Raw genomic sequence first — 21,799 nt, 5'->3', positions numbered from 1 at the left:
CATTAAGTACAGAGCCAAAACGAGGCGAATTGATCGTTTGACTTTTGGAGGAGCCATGTGATCTCTGCGTGCGGGTGATCCGGCATGCACCACTGGGCAGTGCTGCAGTGCGCGCCTCGCCATGAACCCGCTCCTCGCTGCCTCCCTCCCCTGCCCGCTCCCAACAGCCAAGATGTTGGAGCCCACCCCACCTTAATCCCCGTCACGCTACAAAAACAGCCTCATTTTTGGGTGCTCTCTTACTAGGCTCAACTCAGAACTCACTCTGTCTTCTGAAATGTGATACTTGGCCACATCAGTGGCTTCCCTGCAGTGGGCTACACTAGGAAACTGCTATTACAGCATTTCATACCACAAGCTTTAGCAGAAGAATTGGACATATTTTCAAACAACTTTTTTAATTCTTGTATTTGAAAAATACTAAAAATACATCTAATGTCGTGTATTCTGTACCACCTGAGGGTGCTGTCACTGCAGCACTCTTAAAAAGCAATGCTTCCCATGTCTGCCACCATTTATCACCAAAGCCACCTATGACTTCGATCCCAAACTGTCTCACATTTCCGGCATGAAGGATCCTAAAGTACTTTGTAAATGCAAGTCCAGTTTGGTTGTAACACTTATTCTGGCAAACACTTCTTAGAAGCTTGATGTGATGGATCTGGAATGAAGACCTCAAGGCTGTAATTCTTTATGCAGAGTACCCATCACCAAAACAGCAAACACAGCAAGGAACAACAGCATGTGTTCCTACACATAATACAGTCGCAGAGGAATTTTGACTAAGGATGCCAGGTCAAGTTCTACATTTTACAAGACTTCTATTACAGCTTCACTGTCTGTACACTGAGAGGATTCCAAGTTTCATTTAGAAGAGACCCCTGCAGTTGTCCAGCTCAGCCTCCTGCTCAAAGCAGGGCGCTGTATGAAGTCAGATTAAGGAACTCATGGTTTCATTTAGCCTGGTCTTGTAAATCTCCAAGGATGGAGGCTGCAGACCCTCCGCAAGTAACCCGCTCCAGCTTGACTGTCATCACCACAAGAAAACTCTTCCTTGACACCCCTCAAACATGAGATGAAGTTTCTAACATCTGTGGGGGGACCTTCCAGTATTTACTGAACTCAATCCGAAATGTAATGTAATTTGCTTTATCAAGATTCCAAACCATGGAGTCCAAAATGTAGAAACATCTCCATTGAGTTGACCAAACTTTGAAAATGATTCTTCATATCAAGATTTTGCCTGTGAGAACTGATCTCCATAATATGCTTAAGAGACCCTCAGCTACAAAGCAATGTATGAGTTAGCTTTTATATTGCTATTTCTTCAAAGTCTCTGTTGCATTAAAAAAAACCCCAAGTGTAATTCTTTTTTAATTTGTGGTTTCATTGACATGCAAAGTCATTTTGGGTGGTAAGAGAAGCAGAAATGACAACCACTCCACAATGTTTGCGTAACTGAAGACTAAAGAAGCCTGTTTACACATAGTTTAACACTCAAAAGAAACTCTGAACAGCTGAAATGCCTTATAAATAGCTCAGACCCAGAGGAAGTGCAAACGTCTGCATTGTGAATTGTAGATCTTAATTACAGACAATGGCTGGTACAGCAAGTAGCACAGAAAAAAAAAGTGAAACAGTTGCACTGTTCATGGTTGGCAATAATTCTTCAGGAAAATATTTACTATCAATCAGTTATGAGAAAAGGGACTCTGTGCTCATAAAACAGCACGTTGCTTCTCATACCAGGACCATTTTGCTTCAGCATAATCTGAATTTAAACAGCTTGTTTCCTGCGGATATAATTTTGGAAATAAATAAAACAAGTCTATCAAAATCTGGAGAATGTGTATGGTGGGGTGGAGTGGGGGGAGCAGGAATATCACATTTCTTTCTCCATCATTTGCAAAGAGGTTATTAGACCAAGATGAAGCTAAAGCATAAAGATTGTCTTGACCTAAAAAAAGAGAGATGAACTAGCAAGGAAGATAAAAGCAGTCATATTTGTGACAGGAAAATCATCATTAGGGCAAGGCTTTTAGATAAAACTCCGAAGCCATTTTCTACTTCTGCTGTCTGAGAATTCCCTTTCAAAGCACCTTTTGCATGTTAAGTACTCCCAGCAATATCCCTACAATGCCTGCCATTCACACAATTCTCATTACAGAGAGAATACCTCCAACAGAAGGGTAAAATGACATGCTTACATATCTATCAGCCAGTGGCTCAGGTGGTGTTTATCCAGTTTGCAACAACCTCAGACACTGCTGTCCCTCCCAGAGAAAGGTATATCCAAGACACAGTAGAGGACACTTTATTGAGGGATTTGGGGCTGGAAGCACATCCACTGACAGTCCCTCTCCATCATTATAGAGAAACTTTCATACTTTCTTCTTAAAACAGCAGAACAAATATCTCAAAACTGAAAGTTGCTAGTCAAATAATATTTGTTCATGATTAAATTGCTCTAATTTCAATCTCAGGGACTGGAAAGGCTTCAAAAACATTAGAAAACTATGCATTATCTGAAGATGCACTGACTCAGTGGTATATCACAGCAGAACTCTGAGCTGGTAGTGCTATTCATGCAAAGTAAATGCAGACACACACTCTGGAAAAAAAGAGCCATCAATCTGTGACATAAAGGGACTTGAGAGTACAAGAGGGACATCTTCAGATCAATTTGTCCTACTGCCAACTGGAACATCCAGCCTGGAACCCTAAATGCTTCTTTATTAAAGAGTGCTTGTGGCTGCTCCTTTAAATTCATATAAAAATTCCAGACTTAATGTTGTTATTGTGCAGACAATGTTTGTTCTAAAAATTCAAAAGTAGTGATGCAGAAAGAACTGACAAAGGAAAGAAGATTTCAATTACCAGCTACTTCCACCACTCCTTGCTTTAGCTGAATCACCCTAGAGTGTAAATGTGTAGCTATAGCTAAATAATAAGATGCATCTTTGAAAGGAAATTTCACATAGCATTCTGGAAGGGCCAAGGCCTGTTCTGTGTTACCAAAATTAAGCACATTAGAGCTCTGTCCCACCTTTAGAAGTATGATGAACTGCAAAGATTCCCTGAAAGACAGAAAATGATTAAAAGACCCTGAGAAGTCCCTTAGTTTGCCAGGACCTTAAAAAAACAAGGTAGGACCAGTTATGTGAGTAGCAAGCAGTGCTTAGTCTGAAACAAAAGTCTGATTTTTCAAGGGTGGTATGCATGACTATATTTTTTTTCTTCCAATTTTACTTAGATCATGGCAGAGGCAGAGAACTTCTCCCAGCTGCTGCTGCTGAGTCCAGAACTATGAAGAAACCTGGGGGTGCTGCATGCCATTTTGAAGGTGTCTCATGAGTGCTCTCTTGCAGGGATGCCATAGGGTGCCTGTCTCTGGCAAAAGTAGGAAAGAATTCAAAGTGCAAAATGAAACTGAGAACGCTCCTTTGTACAGGAGATACAGCTGAACTGGAACCAACGGCAGGAGTTAACAAACAGTAAGACCTATCTAATGAATGGAGGAAATGGGTATTGACTGAAGAACTCTGAGATCAGCTATACATCAATCTCCTCCTGGGAAAGGAAAAAGCACTTGGAATCAAAAGGGTATTTCTAGGATCCAGGGTAATGCAAAATTTAACAAACTTGAAGCAAACAGCAAAACTCAGACCTAACACACCACATAAAGGTGTGCAAAGGCAAGACCTCTGTTGAAAACAGGACTGTACACAATTCATCCAAGCAAATACTCAGCCAAGGAGACTGGAGATACACCAGAGCATCCCCCACCACACATCAAACAGAAAGTGTGAAGGTCACCACAGAAAGGTTTCCTGGGTACAGAACAGAAGAGAAACTTGTTTGCACACCCAGGAGCATCAAAAGAATCCTAGTGACATACCAGATGCCAGGGGACTTTTAACTATGTCCCTCTCTAATTGAGGATGAAGCACACACCAACACCATTATCTGCCTGAAGATACTGGCTTACAAAATATGGAACAAACAATAGGAACAGATGCTCATTTGGCCAGATTTCAATAAGCCTCATTAAAATCAAACACCCTGTCCTTGGAGCCCAGGTTCATGCTACATTTCTACCTTATTTAAACACCTAGCACCAATTCCTGAGGAAGTTGTCCGCTTGTGGTTGCACACCAGTAGGATCATTAAAAGAAGCCCTCTTGCAGAGATTTTTTGATATCTAAAGAAACAAAAAGGAGTTTCTATATATATGCCTGTGTGTGTACACACACATGAAAAAACACAATTACAGACTGCATTTCCTTTTAAAAGACATTAGCTTGAATATACATCAGATTTGTTGACCACTAAAAGGCAATGGGCAGAAAGATGCCAAAAAATAACAGAAAAACTCTGGCACATGCAAGAGAAATGATGTCACAGATCACACATATGAAAACTATGTATCACAATGTATAATTTTTAATTTAAGATCCCAGCTATTCAGTCAAACATGCACATACTTGAAACAATTTCTAATGCTCCTTGTTTGTTTTTACCCAAACAGGTCCGAGTCCTATCAATGGAGTTTCAGAGGAAAAATACCAGAAAAGAAAGGCTAAGAATAAGACACAAAGATTCATAAGAATATTATATTCTAGCTTTATTTTAAAATGTGTGAATATAGCCAGTTAATTCATAGGTTTGCAAAAGGCACTGAGCACCTGGCTGCAGAGTCAGCATGACACTGTACACCAAACCAGACAGACAAGGTCTCCTAACAAACACAAACTTCCTTGACTGATCAAAATACTGTGGCACTATGCTGCTTCCCACACCTGAATATGTGTATCTGGTTTTTCTCTCTTTTATTTTAGGAAAATGCCAGTTGTTAGGTTGGTAATTTACACTGGATGTCCTGCACAGAAGCACTTGTTCACATGAGAGTTTAACAAATGGGCAGTGCTCCAGTCTGAGAGAAGATACCTCAATATTGATACGTGTGGCCTCAAGGGAACTGCATTTCATTCTTTGAACAAACTTTTAGAAATGTCAAGCACACAATCAGCAAATGCCATTAATACAGTCTTAACAGAACACAATTATCTTTTCTGCAAATAGGTGCAGAATCAGAAATTTAGTTTCAGAAAAACCATTGCATCTTGCAGACTGACTGACACATGTGACAAGCAGCTGATAATGCAGACAGTGGATTCCAGTCAGGGCTGATACTGCACTGCAGAATCAGAAAAAATAAATAATGATTTCCAAAGTAACCCTTCCTGTGTTTCAATGCAACTTCAAAAAAAAAAAAAAATGGAACCCCCTACATTTGGAAAAGTGCTGCAGACAATGAAAACTGCAGCACCTTCCAGTATTCACCTCCCTGACAAAACACTCCAAAGTCCAAGGCTAGAAAATACATCAGTCATGGAGGATAAAACTTGGTGTGTGCATGTGGTGGGAGAAGGCCTCTGGACCCCCTAAATCCCATTTAAGCCCTTCAGCTAGGGAACATTTAAGAGTTGTGCCATTTGCCTATGCCATCACTGAACCACCTGCATGTAGATAGTTGGATTTAGAAATGCTTTGAAACTTCTGGAATTTGAAAGACAAGCTTTCTTAAAACCAACTTCATTTGGTTTGTAGATAGGCAAAAGGAAGGAGTACAAGAGCCAGGCAAGCAAGCACTAGAGGAATTATATCCCCAGAAAAGTCCTTATGTTTTTTTTTAGAGATAGATAGATAGATAGATAGATAGATAGATAGATGCACAAATATACACATGTATGTGCATGTATGTATGTACATATATATGTTTATATATGGTTTTCCATACCTATATGATGGCAGACTGTCCAAGAGTATATATACACATATACTGCCCTACAGCATATAGAGACATGATACTTCAAAAACATACACTTTTTTATTTCCAGGATGAAGTCTCAAACTCATCCTCAACAGCATGAAACAAAGTTTTGATGTTCCTGCCTTAAGCCCTACCCACACCTCTCACCACAAACCTGCTGAAAACATAAATTTTGGAGAGCGTATTAGTTAGGACATGAAGCTGTTAAAGTATGTGATTTTATTTAAAAGAGGCACCACCTAAATTAGCAGTACTTCTTATGCACTCTTGCTCCTTAGTGAGGCAATCAGGTCAAACAGGACACCACAGAGCAGATGGGGTTGAATGGGTTTACTCCCTGAGCTTGCTGTGAGCTGCTTTATGGCATTGGAACAATGCTCTGTGATGAGACAACTCAGCCAGAGTTGCTCTGCTTGAAGAGTTTCACCTAGTCTGCATCATAAAGCACCTTAGGAAGTGTGCAAGTGTGCAAGACCTGTCATGTTAAGAAGGGAAATGCTGGTATCAAACTTTGTACCAGGACTGGTAGCTTCTCTCAGAAGTGCTTCTCCAGTGGAAGGTAACTGGCATGTCAAGCACAGTTTATGAGAGCTAAGCCACCTGCAAGCACCATTACAAACTTCTATGGTAGCCAATTCCCTGACAAGAGTCAAAAGTAATGGGACATCCAAATTTCACCAGCAAAAAACCCCAGCAAAGATTTAGCTGGGAAATTATCTTAAAGGTCAGTACAAAAGTGGCCCCTGAAGGGACAAGGCACCTTTAACAACCAATCAAAGTATGAAAGAAATGGACTTCAAGAAGATCAAGGAATAATAACTGAAAGAGAAAACAGGCTTTTGAGTGGTCAGGTTTGTGGTGACAGAGGAGCAACAAAATGCCAGCTGGTTTCAGTAACAGATGGCTGCATGCACTGATCTGTCCTGCATGCCCATTCTAAACTTCCTTTCAGTGGAAATACAAAGCTTGCACAAGACTAAATGCATCTTTCATGCAGCCTTTGCACACATCATCATGGTTCAAATATCCTCCGTTCACAAACAGACCACGCTGTACATTGTTTTACTCTAGTTATGCTGAATTCTAAGAAAGGAGGGTGGCTAATGGCACCTCATCTTTTCCAATCACATCTACCTTAATTGTCAAGAAATTACTTTTCTCTGACAGGCTAAAAATTCATTTTCTCACCATTCTGACAGCAATATCTCCCTTGTCCCTTTCCTTTAAGTACAGTGTTCACTGTATTTTAATTGAAAAGTCTTTTTGCACCTCCCTTCTGGTAGCTCAGAAAGGGAATCATGATACACAGAGCTCTCATGCGGTATTTCTAATACATATCTGGGCATTTGTCATTTGAAGTTGCCACAGCTAATTGCACGGCTGGCATAGGTCATCCCACTGGAAAAGCCTATTACTTGTATGGCAGAATGAACCCTTCAATCCCACATAGCTCAGAACTCAAGTAATCATTTCCAGCAGAGAAAAACATCAAAAGAGAATCCTACACTGAAGGATAGAAAAGCCTACCCAAAATACTTACTCTTTTTTAAAATATTTTTTCCTAAGCGGAATATTTAACAAGAACTTTTTGTTGACTAACAATGAACAATTTACTAAAAATCCCTCAAAACCAAAGCCATTCTCTTACTTACTTTGGCCACACAATTTTCAGTCTTCATAGCAGTGCTTCCTAGACATACTGTTTCCTGGTTTAAGCACAGTCTGGCACAGCTGTTGTAGGTCTGCAGAAAGATTAAAATGGTTATGAATAGAAGAACACAATTTTCTTTCAGGCACCACATTTTTGGCACAGGAACCTACACTAACTCTACGACTCTACAACATTTCCTTTTTCTAAGATGTAAATGTTTCAAAGCAAAATAAACTAGTTTATAGCAAAAGTCTATGTTCAGGGCATGCATGTTCTCTGAGAAGCCATGTACAATTTTACAGTATTCAAAGATTTTTCTTCACTGTTCCTTTGAAAATGGGAAAAAATCTCATCTCAGTTTTCGTTCTTTCACAAAATGCTGCATAACGGAATAATTAAAGCAAGATGATTTCTACACACTCGTTATCAGAGAGTACATCAAATGTGAATAAATACCCGACTTTATCAGAATATAAAATGTAAAATACACAGGACATAAGGAAGGTTATAATCAGAAGGGAGCAAATGCATACCACATTTCATTGTTGTATTTAATTTTCTCAGTTATGTAAAGCTTTCTAAATTTTTTTAAAGTAGAATGTCTTTTTTCTTTAATGCTGTCTTGCCCAGGTGACCCCCAGTTGGGGCTGCAGACTTCTGAGTCTTTGCATCACTCGTAGTCTCTCACCCTTTTGAGGGAAGTGCGAAAAATACTTACAAAGTGGGCTTAAAATAATTTGGTTGACTTGGCTGCTTAAACTAGTATGCCGGAAGAACTCAGGAGCTTCTAACTGAGGCTCTTCTCCTCACCCCCAGCACCTTTGCATCTAAGAGCTTCAGTGTGGGATTAATACACCAGCCACCATTTACAGAAAAATGCTCCCATGCAAAAGTGGCAGCCCAAAAGCAAGCACCAACTTGATTTGTTTCAAGAGTAGAAAGTGGACCACAGAGAAGATGCTGCCACCTCAAAAAGTTGTATGGGGAAACCTCAAGAAAGATGCTGAAAAATAATGAAATTAAACTTGTTACAAAAACATTTTCAAGAGCACTAAGTAAAGCATACTAATGTTCATTATATTTTACGATTGCCTTAATGGGAGGATGCACAAAGACTTGTAGTGAGCTGCCTGTCAGTTATCTCCCTGTAATACTCACTGGCAATCTCTGGAGATGGCTTTTTTAGGGCTTGCTATGATTTCCATTTGCTTGATTTGTAATGACTTCAACCCCAAACCTGCAACAGGTTACAAAACCTGTGGACAACACTGGCATATAAGGCTCCTAAACTTCTCCCTCTGCCCCAAAGCTCCATCGCCAGAGCCAGATTCCCTCAGCGCCAAGAACCAAAATACAATCTCCCTCTCTTGCCCCTCTGCCAGAGGCCTGACTCTGCAAAATGTTGTCAGCAGCAACACAAAAACTGGGAGAGGGGCACATGGCAAAGGATGTCAGAGGCAAGGATGCAAAGAGATTAAAAGGAGTTTACGTTGAACAGTAGGAGATGTGTCCACAAAGCCAGTGCTCCCAACAGCCCCCAGCTCAGGTAAGCACCAACTGACGGGCACTGAGTTATTCACCTAAGTTCTTATGATCCTCATGAAACATTCCTTACTGCACACCATGGGAAATCAGTATAGTGGCTTGGGTGGATCTGTACTGGACCAGCACAGTACAAACATTCTTGGAGAAATTGGGAAATCACAGTCCTTTCCACCTTGCCTGTTTATAGAGCTCCTTTAAAGTTCACCACGAAACAGAAACAAAAGAGAGCACAGAAGCCCTATCTTCTCCATTGCTTTAGCATTCATGTTTAATTTCTCAGCTAGCTCTCTAACCAGAAAACAACCAGTGACAGACAGGAATGCAGAATATTCTGGCTCCAGCAGTTCTCCTCACATGTCACAACATTGATATCTGCTTTGACTAGCAGCCAGCAAGCAATTTCTGTCTCTAGACCCAGAAGGAGAAACTGAAAAATTCAAACACATGAATTCTTTCAAGGTGCTGCACAGATGAACAAAGTGCATCTTTCAGCAGGAGAGGCTCAGACTCAAACTGGATTAGGCCACAAGCAAACAGAAGTCTGATTGCCTCTTGCAAATATTTGCCAACATCATAAAACCATCATCCTGGTATGCATAAAACTTTCTCCTCAGAAGAAAGATCAGAGTGGTATAGACTGCTATAAACTGGGGCTTGGATATAGCACCCCAACTGATAGACAAAAGTCGATACCATCTGCTTTGCACTGACATTCAGACAATACCATGCAAACTTCATTTTACAGGCATGGTATTAGTTAAATTCAACCAGATTGTGAAGGCAAAAAACCATGAAAAGTTGGTAAGATTCTTTGTTCAGTTTTCACATTTGTGTAATTTAAACCATTTATTGTAAATCTGATTTTTTTTCACTTGCAATTTAACTCCTAGAATTCCATAAGCAGTATTTCTGCACAACTTGTCTGCTACATACTTTAAGTTTTATGATGAGGCCTGATTGAGGAAAGTTACTACTAACTCCACTTTGCAGATCAAAAGCTCAGCCACACAAACATTTACTGAAAGCAACAAGGAAGTCTGTGGCTCTGTGAATTGAACCATGAACTCAAATCTTGTCAGTCTTTTTCCTCCCAAGACAGGTATGCACAAACCTTGGTTGCATGCCAGCTTTTTAAAAGCTGGGCTTGAAACAGGCTTTCTCCACATTTACAAATGGGAAAGAGCAGACAATCCAAACACAAAATGTGAAATACTAAATGCTAAACCTAGAGACATCAGTATTTTCTGAGAATGAAAGAAGTTCACTATGCACTATTCAAAAGTTACATACATTTCAGAATGCAAATACAAATAATTATTGTAGTGAATTGCTTAATTTTGATTACTTTCACCCACACATTACATCTCCAGCAAGAGTACCAACTGAACTTCCAGCATAACTTGTTTGTCAAATCCCACAATACCAGGACTACTGACATTTGACAGAACTAGTATAGCATAAATTTAAAGAAGATAAAATGAAACACTTCTTCACACAGTTGGCAGTGAACTTCTGGTGTTTCTTGCCCCAGGACATTGTGCAGAGAAACATCATCAGAAGTGGAAAAAGGGACTAAACAAACTCATGGACAGCAGCTCCACAGATGCTTGGCACAGATATCTTCCAGACATCCCTAGCGCAACAGCAGTAGATGCTGCAGGGACAGGAGGGCAATGAAGCACCAAAAGAGGCCAGACTTCCTTGCTCCCATTCAACAGCACTTTCCACTGACAGTGCTGGAGTTGGCTATGGATGAGGTGACTCTGGGTCTGACTGACCTGGGCATTCTCATGCTATCAATACACCACTCTGCCCTTTGAAAACATGCCAAGGAACTCCTCCTTCCCAACCTTTTCAACTACAGAAGGAGAGGAGAACATGCTTTTACAGTAAGAGCCAACTTTTACACAGTAATTTTATTACATAAGGATTTATGTATGTGCCAAATTACCAGATGACCATTTAGTCCTTCAGCAGCTCTTTGTTTCTCAGTAGAAGTAAAAGGGAAAAAGGGAAAACTAAGAAGAGCATATTTTGTGGATTCAACACATCAGGATGCATATTTGAGAATAAAAAATAAAGTACTCTTCAGTTTGACATACATTACTATCTTTTCATAGTTACAAAGTTCTTGTTATTTTCAAATTCTCACAGAAGAATGCCTTAATTAGCCTTGTGGAATGTATAAAGAGGGCAAAGAAGATTCACACACATGTTCTACAGTATGTTTTAAAGGGTTGAAAGCAAAACACAGAAAACCTAGTTCTCCCTTAAAGTCTAGAGGAAAAAGAGGTAATGTTACTCTACTTGACAGGTCTCAACAAAAATGTACTGCCAATGTTACAAAGAAGCTGCATCAGGCTCATGAGGCCGGGTTGTAAGAAGCTTGGAGAATATATTGTCAAGGCAGTGCTACATGGTAGTCTCCAAATGCTTTTTGGTAGTCTCCAAATGGTTTTTGCAGGCAGCAGTTACTGGCTACTGAGACACACAAAATGGCTGCTGGACATGGAGATTTGGCTCCATCTGATATTGCTCATATGCTAATCGTTATTGTGAACAGGTCTGGTGAACAGACTAGTGAATTGTGAAAGCAGAATTAATGTCATATCATCAAGTAATAATACAGAACCCTTCATGTTAGGTGAAACATTTGATGGTGTCTGATGCTACACAGCAACGTAAGAGTACCTCCTTCCATTTGTTCCAACGCCTATGGGAACACTGACTCACCTGGAAGAAAAGCAGGAAAATCAAAGCCAAAACTAAGCCTTAGAGAAAGATATTTCTCAAGTCCGCCTTCAAAGCTTGACCCTTTTACATATCTCATCTACTCTGCTCCAAAACTGTTCAAGTTTCTCCTCACCTTTCATCAAAATAAGAGGTTTCTTCATCAAGGAAAAGTATTCTGAAATGCTAGCCTGGTTCAACGCTACAGGCAGATAGCTTTGCGTTGGAGTGCTTTAATATGTTTTTATATTGCATATAAAGCATGCAAACATAAACCAGTTTGTTGAAAACTACCCTCTTTGTGGAAGCTGGCTATAATTCTGAACAAGTTTTCAATTTTCACACTGCTGCTAGGGTAAAACATTATAAAGAGTTTAATTTTTACAGTGGCTTCAATGACACAAGATTATCTAACAAAGTAATGGTTAATCAATAGAGGGTTTAGTTGTCAGGTGAAACATATAACACACTAAAAGGGATTGATTGCAAGACTCCTCCTTATTTACTGGAAGGTATATATTTAAAATGACACAAACTTGTTACCAAGCTGCATTCCTTTAACCTTGCAAAAGCCGTTTGAGAAGAGTGTTAAGCAGCCCTATAGCCAAACAAGCTCTAATGAAAGAAAAAAAAAGAAACCTACAAATATATGGGAGCACCAAATCATGTCAGAAGCAGGGGAACCACAAAGCTGTATTCACTCTCAGCCAAAGGCTTAAAATGCCACAGAGGCACTAGACTATGGTTCACTAAAGATAGAGCTGTATCTGATCTCATTCCGTAAGTGTCTTTGGTTACATTTTTCTTTTTAAAGCAAGTATGATCCTGCTCTTTGACACAAACACATAAACATTTCTACTCTTGTCTGCACAGCTCTGGATGAACACTGAGCACCAGCCTGAAGCCCCAACCCCAGGCAGAACTCCATGTGTGTGCAGCTTTTCTACCAACTGAAATCCATTTCTTTGGCCATTCATTCCAAGAATCCCCAGTCCCTGAACAAAGCTCCGCTTTTTAATAGAAGCTGCAACCCAGGAGTTCAATAAGATTTCCCCCCCAATAGTTAGTAATTACATGATTTATCAGAGAAAGATAACACTAATAAAAACACAGCAAAAAGACAAAACCCATACCCTCCCTTCAAGTCATTTTCAGGGAAAAGATTATTAAACTGTTCTTTTTGAACAAGGGCTTTTGTAGCTAAGCACAAATTGCCAAACGGTTAGAAAAAAAGTTATTAGACTCTGAAGAATTCAGCAGAAGTGGGAAGTTATATAAACAAATCACTCCAGCAGATTTGGAAAGATCGCTTTCATCTTATTTAGAGTCTTAGGAGACCTGTATTAATTACCCTTTAAAGGTCTTTCACATGGACTATTTAAAATAAATGCAATTTATTTATTTATTTCAAATGAGGTGCTTCTTCTGAAAGAATTAAGTAATCTTAACAAATTTAAAAACGTTTTTATAAAGAGGTAATTAAAAAGAAGACTAGAATTAAGTCAAGCTGTAAGACATTACCCAGGATCCACCTCGACTATTTTCTTAAGATGAAATTTTTGCCTTCCCTAGCCCAGCCTTGGGAAGGATAGTCTCCACAACAAGTCATAAGACAAAATAAAGACTAGCCAAACAAAAAACTAGATCATTTACAGGATTTTCCCTAAAGCACAGTTTGTCATATTGCAATTACACCTTGCTGACTGTGAAAGCCAGAGTCCTTAATATTGCCACTAGAGGGAAGACGTGTCTTAACACACGGCAATGGCAGTTGGGGAGTGGGTTTTCTTGAGCAATTACCATAACAAAGCTCCCTTGGCTGTGTGTACCTTCTAATTACCCAGTACAATTAAAATGACTTACCTAAAACAAACATGGAAAAAAAAGGCCCTTAAAACAAAAAACCTCAAGACAACGCAAACAAAAAGCTTTCGTCCAATATGCTCGTTACCTGAAATTACATTAAAGCTGAAGATTTTTTTAAACCCATCCATCAATGCACAAGGGGGAGAAACACAAAAAGGAGTATGCCACAATGCCCAACACCACAGAGCTGTTCAGCTATGTAAAAGCATTAAAACAAACAAAAACAAAGAGCAAGGCAAACTAGATCTCTTGTTAAAGAAAAGAAGGGGGGAAAAAAAAGAAAAAGAAAATGTGGTATTTAGCCATCTGGTAGCTGCTTGAAAACAAATTGTCCTCAGAAGAGCAGAAATACAGTATGTCTTCTTGCAGTTCACTGGCTTATGAATCAGACTACTTTTCCTACTTTTTTTTTTTTAATACAGGCATGGTAATGTTAGACTTCTGTGCTCCTCCTTTCACTTCCCTCTTGTCCCACTATGCAGACATAACCATGGCCATCCCAATCAGATCCGGCTGTTCTAACTTGGATCCATTATTCGCAGTCTTTCAAGATACATCTTGTTGGGCCCATTGTTCAAAACCCCCCAGGATTTTTTTTTCCCCTAACAGCTACTTGCTGATTTTTAAACTCTTAAATCTTTCATTTTATAAGGCGTATCATTAAGAGAAGATGGCAGCCAAGTGATTTTTCTTTCCATTGACAATTTGTGACATTTTTCCAGCAGCGTGCAAGGTGTTGAAAACCTGGCAGCTGTTACCTCCTGGGATGAAGATCCTTTTTTATCCTCCCTTGACAGTTTAACTCAATGGGTCAGCACCTTTAAAGACTGCAAAGTACCACTGAAGTGGATGGAGGCTTGAATTACTGCTCCCTCCCTAATCAATGTAAACCCTCACTGCAGGTGAAACTCTTAATCTATAGAGGTGCATGGGGGAGGAAAATGTAATGCCCTGAGCCAGATGGTTTTCATCTTGTTTTTTAAAGAAGAAAGGAACAAGCTAACAAGGGGACAGCTACTTTTGTTAGCTTCTTGGCCTCTCTCATGGCTTCGGATCCCCAGGGTTCCAGCCACACAAGAGAAAGAATACAGAAAAACATAAACACTTAAAGAAATATAACTAGAGGGCTGGCAACATGCTGCTTTCAAAGAGCTGGGAGCCCTGTTCAGCACTTTATTTATCACTGCCCACGTTCTTCGGATGGTAAGTGGACATGGACACAAAGGGCAGGGGGGAGCAGACAACACTTGCAATTTACTCAATTACAGAGGAATGCAGCAATGCGGCGGGGTGACAGATTCCTATTAGCACTAATGCTCAAAGAGCCCAGTGGCCTTTCCGCCACGAGGCAGCATTCCCATTGTAACTTAGACTCCAGCACATCCCGCTTTGGCCAGCTTTGTAACACGCACTAGGTGTCACAAAGGAATGGAAATTATTTTTTTGTTGTTGTTGTTTGAGAATAATGAGAAAAAAAAAAACTTAAAAAGAAAGAATAATCTGGCAAGTAAGGCTAAGGGTGTACCTCTAGCATTTCAGGGGGCTTTCCAATCTGCAGCTCCAGTAATAACTGGATAACTTTATAGACTAGGACTGCCCTGCCTCAGACAGCTCTCCAACACAAGGCAAATCTGAAGTGCAGCATCTTCCCCAAAGAGACTCAGGGAGATGAAGGACCCTCTCTTCCTCCACACCATGCAAATTTCCTCATGATTCGAGAAGAGGGCTTCAATCTTGCATGGCAGAAACACTTTTGCAGCGGAGAAATAGACATGGAGAGGAGCCCTAAGCAGGGGGATGAGGCTGCCAATTGAAAGTAAACCACTAACAATTGCTACTTCTTGTTTTCCCTTTGCTCTACCTTCTTCAGCCACTTTCTGCTTCTCATGGTTTTCTTGAGTACTGGCTTTAAACTCTTAAGATCAGACTGCGCCTATTTTAATTTTGAAATAGTGCCCAGAGCACGTTTTAGGTGCTACATGCAATTTTAGAAAATTATCTCAAGTCTGTAAGAGTGAATTGAGGTAATATTCTGTGCCAAAACCGTAAGAGGGAGAATTCTTGAAAATGCTAAGGGGCTTGTCTGAATGGGGTAACAGACAGGGATGTTTTTTCCCCCGGACTTCCATCTGGAAGCTTGCAGAAAGACAGCAGAGTCCAATGTGAGGTTTGCAGGAGGTACACTGTGGCAGCCTTGCTGCTGCCAGCTTTTCCCCACAAGGCACCTTCGCCCACAGATGAACCACAGCAGCAAAAGGCACTTCATTATTGCTGCAGTGAAGAGAAGGGAGGGAGGGTTTTAAACAACCAGCATTGTGCCCGTCTTCTTTAAAAACCAGTAGGGTAATCAAGTTCAGGGCAGCCCTGGACAGCTGCCCTGTGACCTATTCATGTTGACCCCCACTATTCATCACTTTCCTTAGGACTATGAGGGCAAGCTCCCGGGGAGTGACCACCACAATAGATAGATACGAGCCAACAATAATACGGTTCCTGCAAAAAAAACCAGATGGCACTGCAATAAATTTACAAATCTGCATTCATGGCTCTGTTAAAAACACCCAGAAGCTAAAAGGCTGGAGGGGCCCCCAGAGAGTTTCCCCTTCCCAGTTTCTAAAGGCCGGCTCTCTCCCCAAGACTATTGAGCTCATGTTCTTCATAAATGAAGGATGGAGACATAGCCCTTAAAATAACAAATGGCTGACCTAATCAATCTAGTGTTTGGGTCTAACACTAAATGATAGGCACTGAAAACTAATTATGTTTTTTGGCAAGGAAGTTGAATTAAAATGGAAACACACAGGTTAAAAATGCACTGAAGCATTTGCGAGTCCCTTTGAAAGGGCAGCACACACACACGCTCACATGCAGGGCTTGAAACAGGAACCTGATTCAATAACTCATGCATTTATTTTTAAAATGAATCAGATTAGTCCCATGTGTGACCTGCCGGTCCATCTGTATGAGCTGGACTTAATGGGCACTCTTCTCACGCTTACTTCAGTTTGAAGTATGAGAGAGATAAATTTAGTTTAATTTTCAACAGATCAAGCTATCCATTTTCCAAATGGACCATCTGGATCAGCCTATTAAAATTAATTTATAACTTTGCAGTGTGAAAATTCGTTTGTTAGCTTAAATAAAGTTGCCAAAAACTTTTGCCACTTGTCATTGTTTTTTTCTGGTCTGTTTTCATACTATGATTTTCAGTTTATCCCTTCAAAATTTAATTTTGTCAGATCAAACACTCAACAAAAACTGAACGTCTGCATCCATGTTCCAAAGTCTGTCATAGCTTAGATCTTTTCACTGTTCCAGCAAACAATGTCAAGTTCACTGCCTTCTTCAGTTTCCCAGTGCTAACCTCCATGTCTTTTCTCCCTTGCTGCCCTCACATGCACCCAACAGTGCCTGTGCCTTCCACTTCCAGCAATTCAAGGACACTGCCCCACTTGTTGAGACTTCTGAAGACGCCCATCTCCATACACCATTTTAATCAACAGCAAAATGATATTCCTCTTAGTAACAGTTCCACAGCACTGAGCAATGGGTGTCTTCAGCTCCTGCACACAACTTCAGATGTGTAAGTAAGCATTACACCTCCTCAGCACCTCCACCTTCTGGTATGTCTGATCCACAAACCCACCTGAGAAAGTGTTACGGCTAAGGCTGCATAACAGCACTGCAAGCAAGGCAAGAAAAGGAAACGCACCTTTACTTAAACTTGTTAGCAGCTGAACATGTCAAGACCTAGTACTTACCCTGAAGTGGTCTGATGCATCTCATTAATTTTCTAAGACTAATCAAAAAGTACTAAATATGAGGATACATCCACTGGAAAGACCATTTAAATAAACAGACTCCTCTTCTACCCCCATACACTCGATTTCTCCGTGCATGCAGGTCCATGTTCCTCAACAATGAAATATTAAGGGAGTCTCACAGGAGGAACAAAAAATACGAAACTGTTCGCATAATATGTACCAAGTTAGCATCTTTTCAGGAAAATGTAAGGCATTTTTTGCGTATTATTGCTTTGACAGCATTTGCAGGTCACATTTTGTTGGTTCTACAAAGCATGGGTAGATGTAAGACATAGCAGTCACTCTGCATACCTTTGTGTAGGAGATCCAGATCTTTCCAGTAAGTATTACTCATTGATTGTGAGTATTTAGGCACGTGGCTAAATGTGTCTGAATTCTGGAATGAGAGCCCCAGAAAACTCCCACTGCTCCTGTCCATTGCTAATGGAGAGGAGGAACAATCTGAGCTTTCAAAATGCTCAGACAGCTTTATTTCTGTCTATGTAAAGAACCAGAATTCCCTCCATAACAGGCAAAAAATCATGGACAACCACCTCCTATGATCTAGACAAGAGGCACTTGCTTTAAGACTAAGACTACATCTTGAATTTATTTACAAAGACTGTTATCAACAGAAAGGCCCCAGATAGCAATAAAAGACCCAAGGATTTTGTCCTGCATCTGTCACTGTAAGGACTGGACACAAAGATGGAGAATGGCACAATGTCTCTACAATATTGTGCAACACAGCTAACCATCTTCAATGTAAACAATGCCCATTGAATTCTTTCCAATGTGAAATCTCAGGACACTACAAGTGGTTTTTCAGTTTTATTCCTGGTATCTACTTGATTATGATGAATTGTGGGCCTGAGGGAAAAGACAGCTTTCCTGTGACACTAAGAAAACTTCTGCAGATTGAGATATAACAAAATGGAAACCCAATTCCAGAAACTGTACCTTCCTCATCTGTATAATACAGTTTGCAAATATCTGTTTCCTCAGTCAATAATTACGAGGAAGGACTTGGTGTGATGAGAAGACACAAAAAATAAGTAACTAATGATCCTTTTTAATTAACATCTCTTACTATGAATCTTCTTTTGAAGAAGAATCATATACCTCTTCTTGCTGAACCTGATGGCATGCCATGGATAATATTACTCTAAGATAAACCCCCCCTGATTTTCTGGCATGCTGGGGAGCTTGTTTCCTCTCCTGGGGATACACAGTAGGGACTGAGCAGGTTTGCCCTCTTCCTCCAGCTCTTGTTTGTCGTTGAATGCCAGAAACAGTTTAAGTTTCATCTAACATATTTAATCAATTCTGCAAAGGTAATCCTTCTCAGCTATAAACAGGACCTTAGCCATTATGCCAGCATATTGCCTCATGTCTAAAAGACTTACATGGACTACATTTGTTAGATGGATCTGTCTTAGTCACATGTATGCAGTCCTTCACATGACACTCTCCCACAAAATCAAACACTCCTATTAAAACACAAAAAACCCTTCAAACCAACCAAACTGTTCTAAGCACAAGTGCACTGTATCAAAAAAATACGTCTTCCTTTACTATGACCCACTTCTGGAATAGCTGATGTGGGGCAGGATTGTGCCATCTTATTCCTCTGCCTGAGGCCGCTGCTCCTGTGGCTGAGATGCAGAAGGAAATGCAACAACTCCTCAGCTGTTGCAATGTATGGCCTGGGGTATTCACTTAAGTCACATTCACCAATGGTTTCACTCTGATACACCAGGCAGCAACCTCAGGCAGCTAAGGCATGGACATAATTTTGCTTCAGCTGCCTGAAGGTTGCAGTGGGGAGAAAGACCAAAGTGAAAATGAATCAGAAATCACTAAACTCAACTTAAATTTCCCAGAAAGCACATGTCAGCCTCCCTTTGTTGGCCACGGGGATTAAAAAAAGGAATTATTTTGAATTGATAAGGAATTTGCTTTACTATATATAAAGGACAAAGAAATATTGTTTTAGTAAACCATCCTTTCTCCTTTTTACCCATTAGTAATTTATATGAATGTAAAAGAAATAAGACCAGGTCACTTTTCAGGTTATTAAATTGGATATCATCTCCAAGAAAATTTACCTTCAAGGGCAATAAAAAGTTTAATTGTTGTACAACATTTTGAGAGTCTTGATCTAAGGCAAGGCAAAATATACTACAAACAAGACAGGAACAATTACAGAAGACAAGGCTGAAGAGGTCTTGATGAACACCAACAGAAGAAAGGTAAAACTAAAGTCACAGTTGACTGAACTATACTGAAGCATACATTTCTTCAGAGTCATCAAACTCCCCTGAAAGCTAAATCTCTATGTCTGATTTTCCTGGGTACAATGAGACTTGCTCAGACTTCAAAGAAGAAAATAAAAGATTTCCATGAGCACAAGCCAGACTTCAGCTTCCAGAAGCATTTAAGGATTCAAATAGCTAGAAAGTTTTATCGCATTTTTAAAGAGACTGATCACATACCTGTCTAAGTGAATTCTTCTCAGGAATGATCTTCCTAGGGGGCTCATCATTATTACAGTCTTCTCTCTCAGAGGAATTCTGTGAAAGAAAGTAAGCTTTAATTCAGTTCTTATCCCTAATATTACCCTGTGAGGAGAAAGAAACAGAATATTTTTCCTGCACAGGCTGTAGCATTTTACATATACACATACTGGAGGCTAACTTGTACTTTTATGCCAAACAGCTTGTTATGGCAGAGAAAGAATTTCTCCTCCTCAACACAACAATGCAACACTGTGCAGGTATCTACTGAAGAAGCCCGTGCTTTGGCGATTTTTTCTGAAACTACCAATAACCACTTCCAAAAGCTGAAATGGTGGTTCAATCAGCATGGCAACACTGATGCTCCTGAACACCCCAGAATAACCATTTGAAAGAGTGGAACCTGTTGAAAACAAGAGGTTGTTAATGAATGCAACTGTTGTTCTCTGTGCCACTATGTTTTTAATCTGCCTAACAATTACTAATTGCACTGAGTCTGCCTGGCTGCCTAAAATAATAGAGAAATTATGGTGGAGCTAAATTCTTGCAGAAGAGGTTGTCAGGGAATCCTTCCAAAAACACCCCCAAATCTTGTGTAGGTTGTGTATGATAATACAGCTGTGTTTTTCTCTCCTGCTCCCTGACTCCACATATATGTACAATTTCTAGAAAGACTGATTCTCCAAAATGTAAGCTGCCACCTTCAAACAAAAGATCAGTCAGACAAGAGGAGGTAGACAAGAAATGCAAGGGCTTTTCCAGCATGAGTTAAAAATACAATGAGGAAACTTTTGTCATGCTACTGTCATGATTAAAACCAAATATTGCTTGGTTTAAAGACAAACTATAGTTGTATCAGGACATGAATAGTCTCTTGTAAATGTTGGGTTAGAAACTGCGGGATACAGTGGGGAGAATCCTGACATCACTGCCAAAGTCTGCTACTCTGGAAGACGGCACTCCTTTGCACAGGTTCAGCTACTGCACTCGGGGAGAAATGACAACCAGCTTGGGGGAATCCCAAACACACATCTAAAATAAGTTTGATCACCACAGTATTCATAGCCCTAGGCCACATTCCCACACATTCAGGAGTGAGCAACTAAACAGGTTTTAAAGAGATGCAGAAAAACTGCCTAGGGAGAGCTCTGCCAGGAAAAGGGTGGCTTTCCAGTTACTTGCACACAAGCTCAGGACTGTGTCTATTACAGCAGAAGTTTGCATTCTGCATCTGTCTCCCAAATAACCTGTCCTTTGCTGAGCACGGCTCTGCCTGGCTTCTCGCAGAGACATCTTCCAGCCCAGCACCTCAGGAGACACAAGTGGCATGTGCTGGCAGAGGAGGAGCAGGCTGGGAGAGCAGGGGCAGCGCAGGGCCAGCAGCAGCACAGCGGAGCCTGTGCCCACTGCAGCGCTGCGTGAGCAACAGGACCAAAGGGACAGCCAGGACACAGGGCAGGGACAGAAGCTGCTGAGAAATGACAGACAGCGGGTGGAGGGAGAGGAACACAACAGTAAAATCACACTTGGCATGTCATAAACTGGTCAGGAGTAAATCAAGGCTTGCAGACCAAGTAGTGATTTTGAATTCTTTTTTTTTAAAACAAGATATAGAACCTATAAGGCACCATGACATTTGGAATGCTGTAACCAGGGTTTTATAATGGAAATCAATCCTAAACAGGCCTGATAAATCACTGTAAGAGGGCAGCTTTTAAAAGTTTTTGTATGAGGTCACAGTCAGGACCAAGTTATTAGATTAAATCCTGCTTTGAAAGAACTGTGATCATAAAAATATACAAGCTAGAATTGCATATATGCAAAAAGGAAGGTCAGACATTAAAGCTGCTCTTTT

General features: G+C 40.4%; 1 protein-coding gene across 3 annotated transcripts in view; it reads right to left on the bottom strand.

Annotated features, from left to right (window-relative positions):
- Positions 1–21,799, bottom strand: part of BTRC (beta-transducin repeat containing E3 ubiquitin protein ligase) — a 114,843-nt gene that overhangs the window by 46,404 nt on the left and 46,640 nt on the right. For 2 of the 3 annotated variants that reach the window (XM_059476818.1, XM_059476816.1), the window contains 2 exons: positions 19,924–20,001; positions 7,486–7,575 (listed from right to left, as the gene is read on the bottom strand). In XM_059476818.1, the coding sequence (XP_059332801.1) occupies positions 7,486–7,575; positions 19,924–20,001 (168 nt within the window). The remainder of the gene's footprint in view (positions 1–7,485; positions 7,576–19,923; positions 20,002–21,799) is intronic. The other variant, XM_059476817.1, reaches the window with a different exon arrangement.

This window comes from Ammospiza nelsoni, chromosome 8 (genome assembly GCF_027579445.1).
Source record: "Ammospiza nelsoni isolate bAmmNel1 chromosome 8, bAmmNel1.pri, whole genome shotgun sequence".
Taxonomy (NCBI): domain Eukaryota; kingdom Metazoa; phylum Chordata; class Aves; order Passeriformes; family Passerellidae; genus Ammospiza; species Ammospiza nelsoni.
This window is presented reverse-complemented; position numbering and strand designations above follow the sequence as displayed.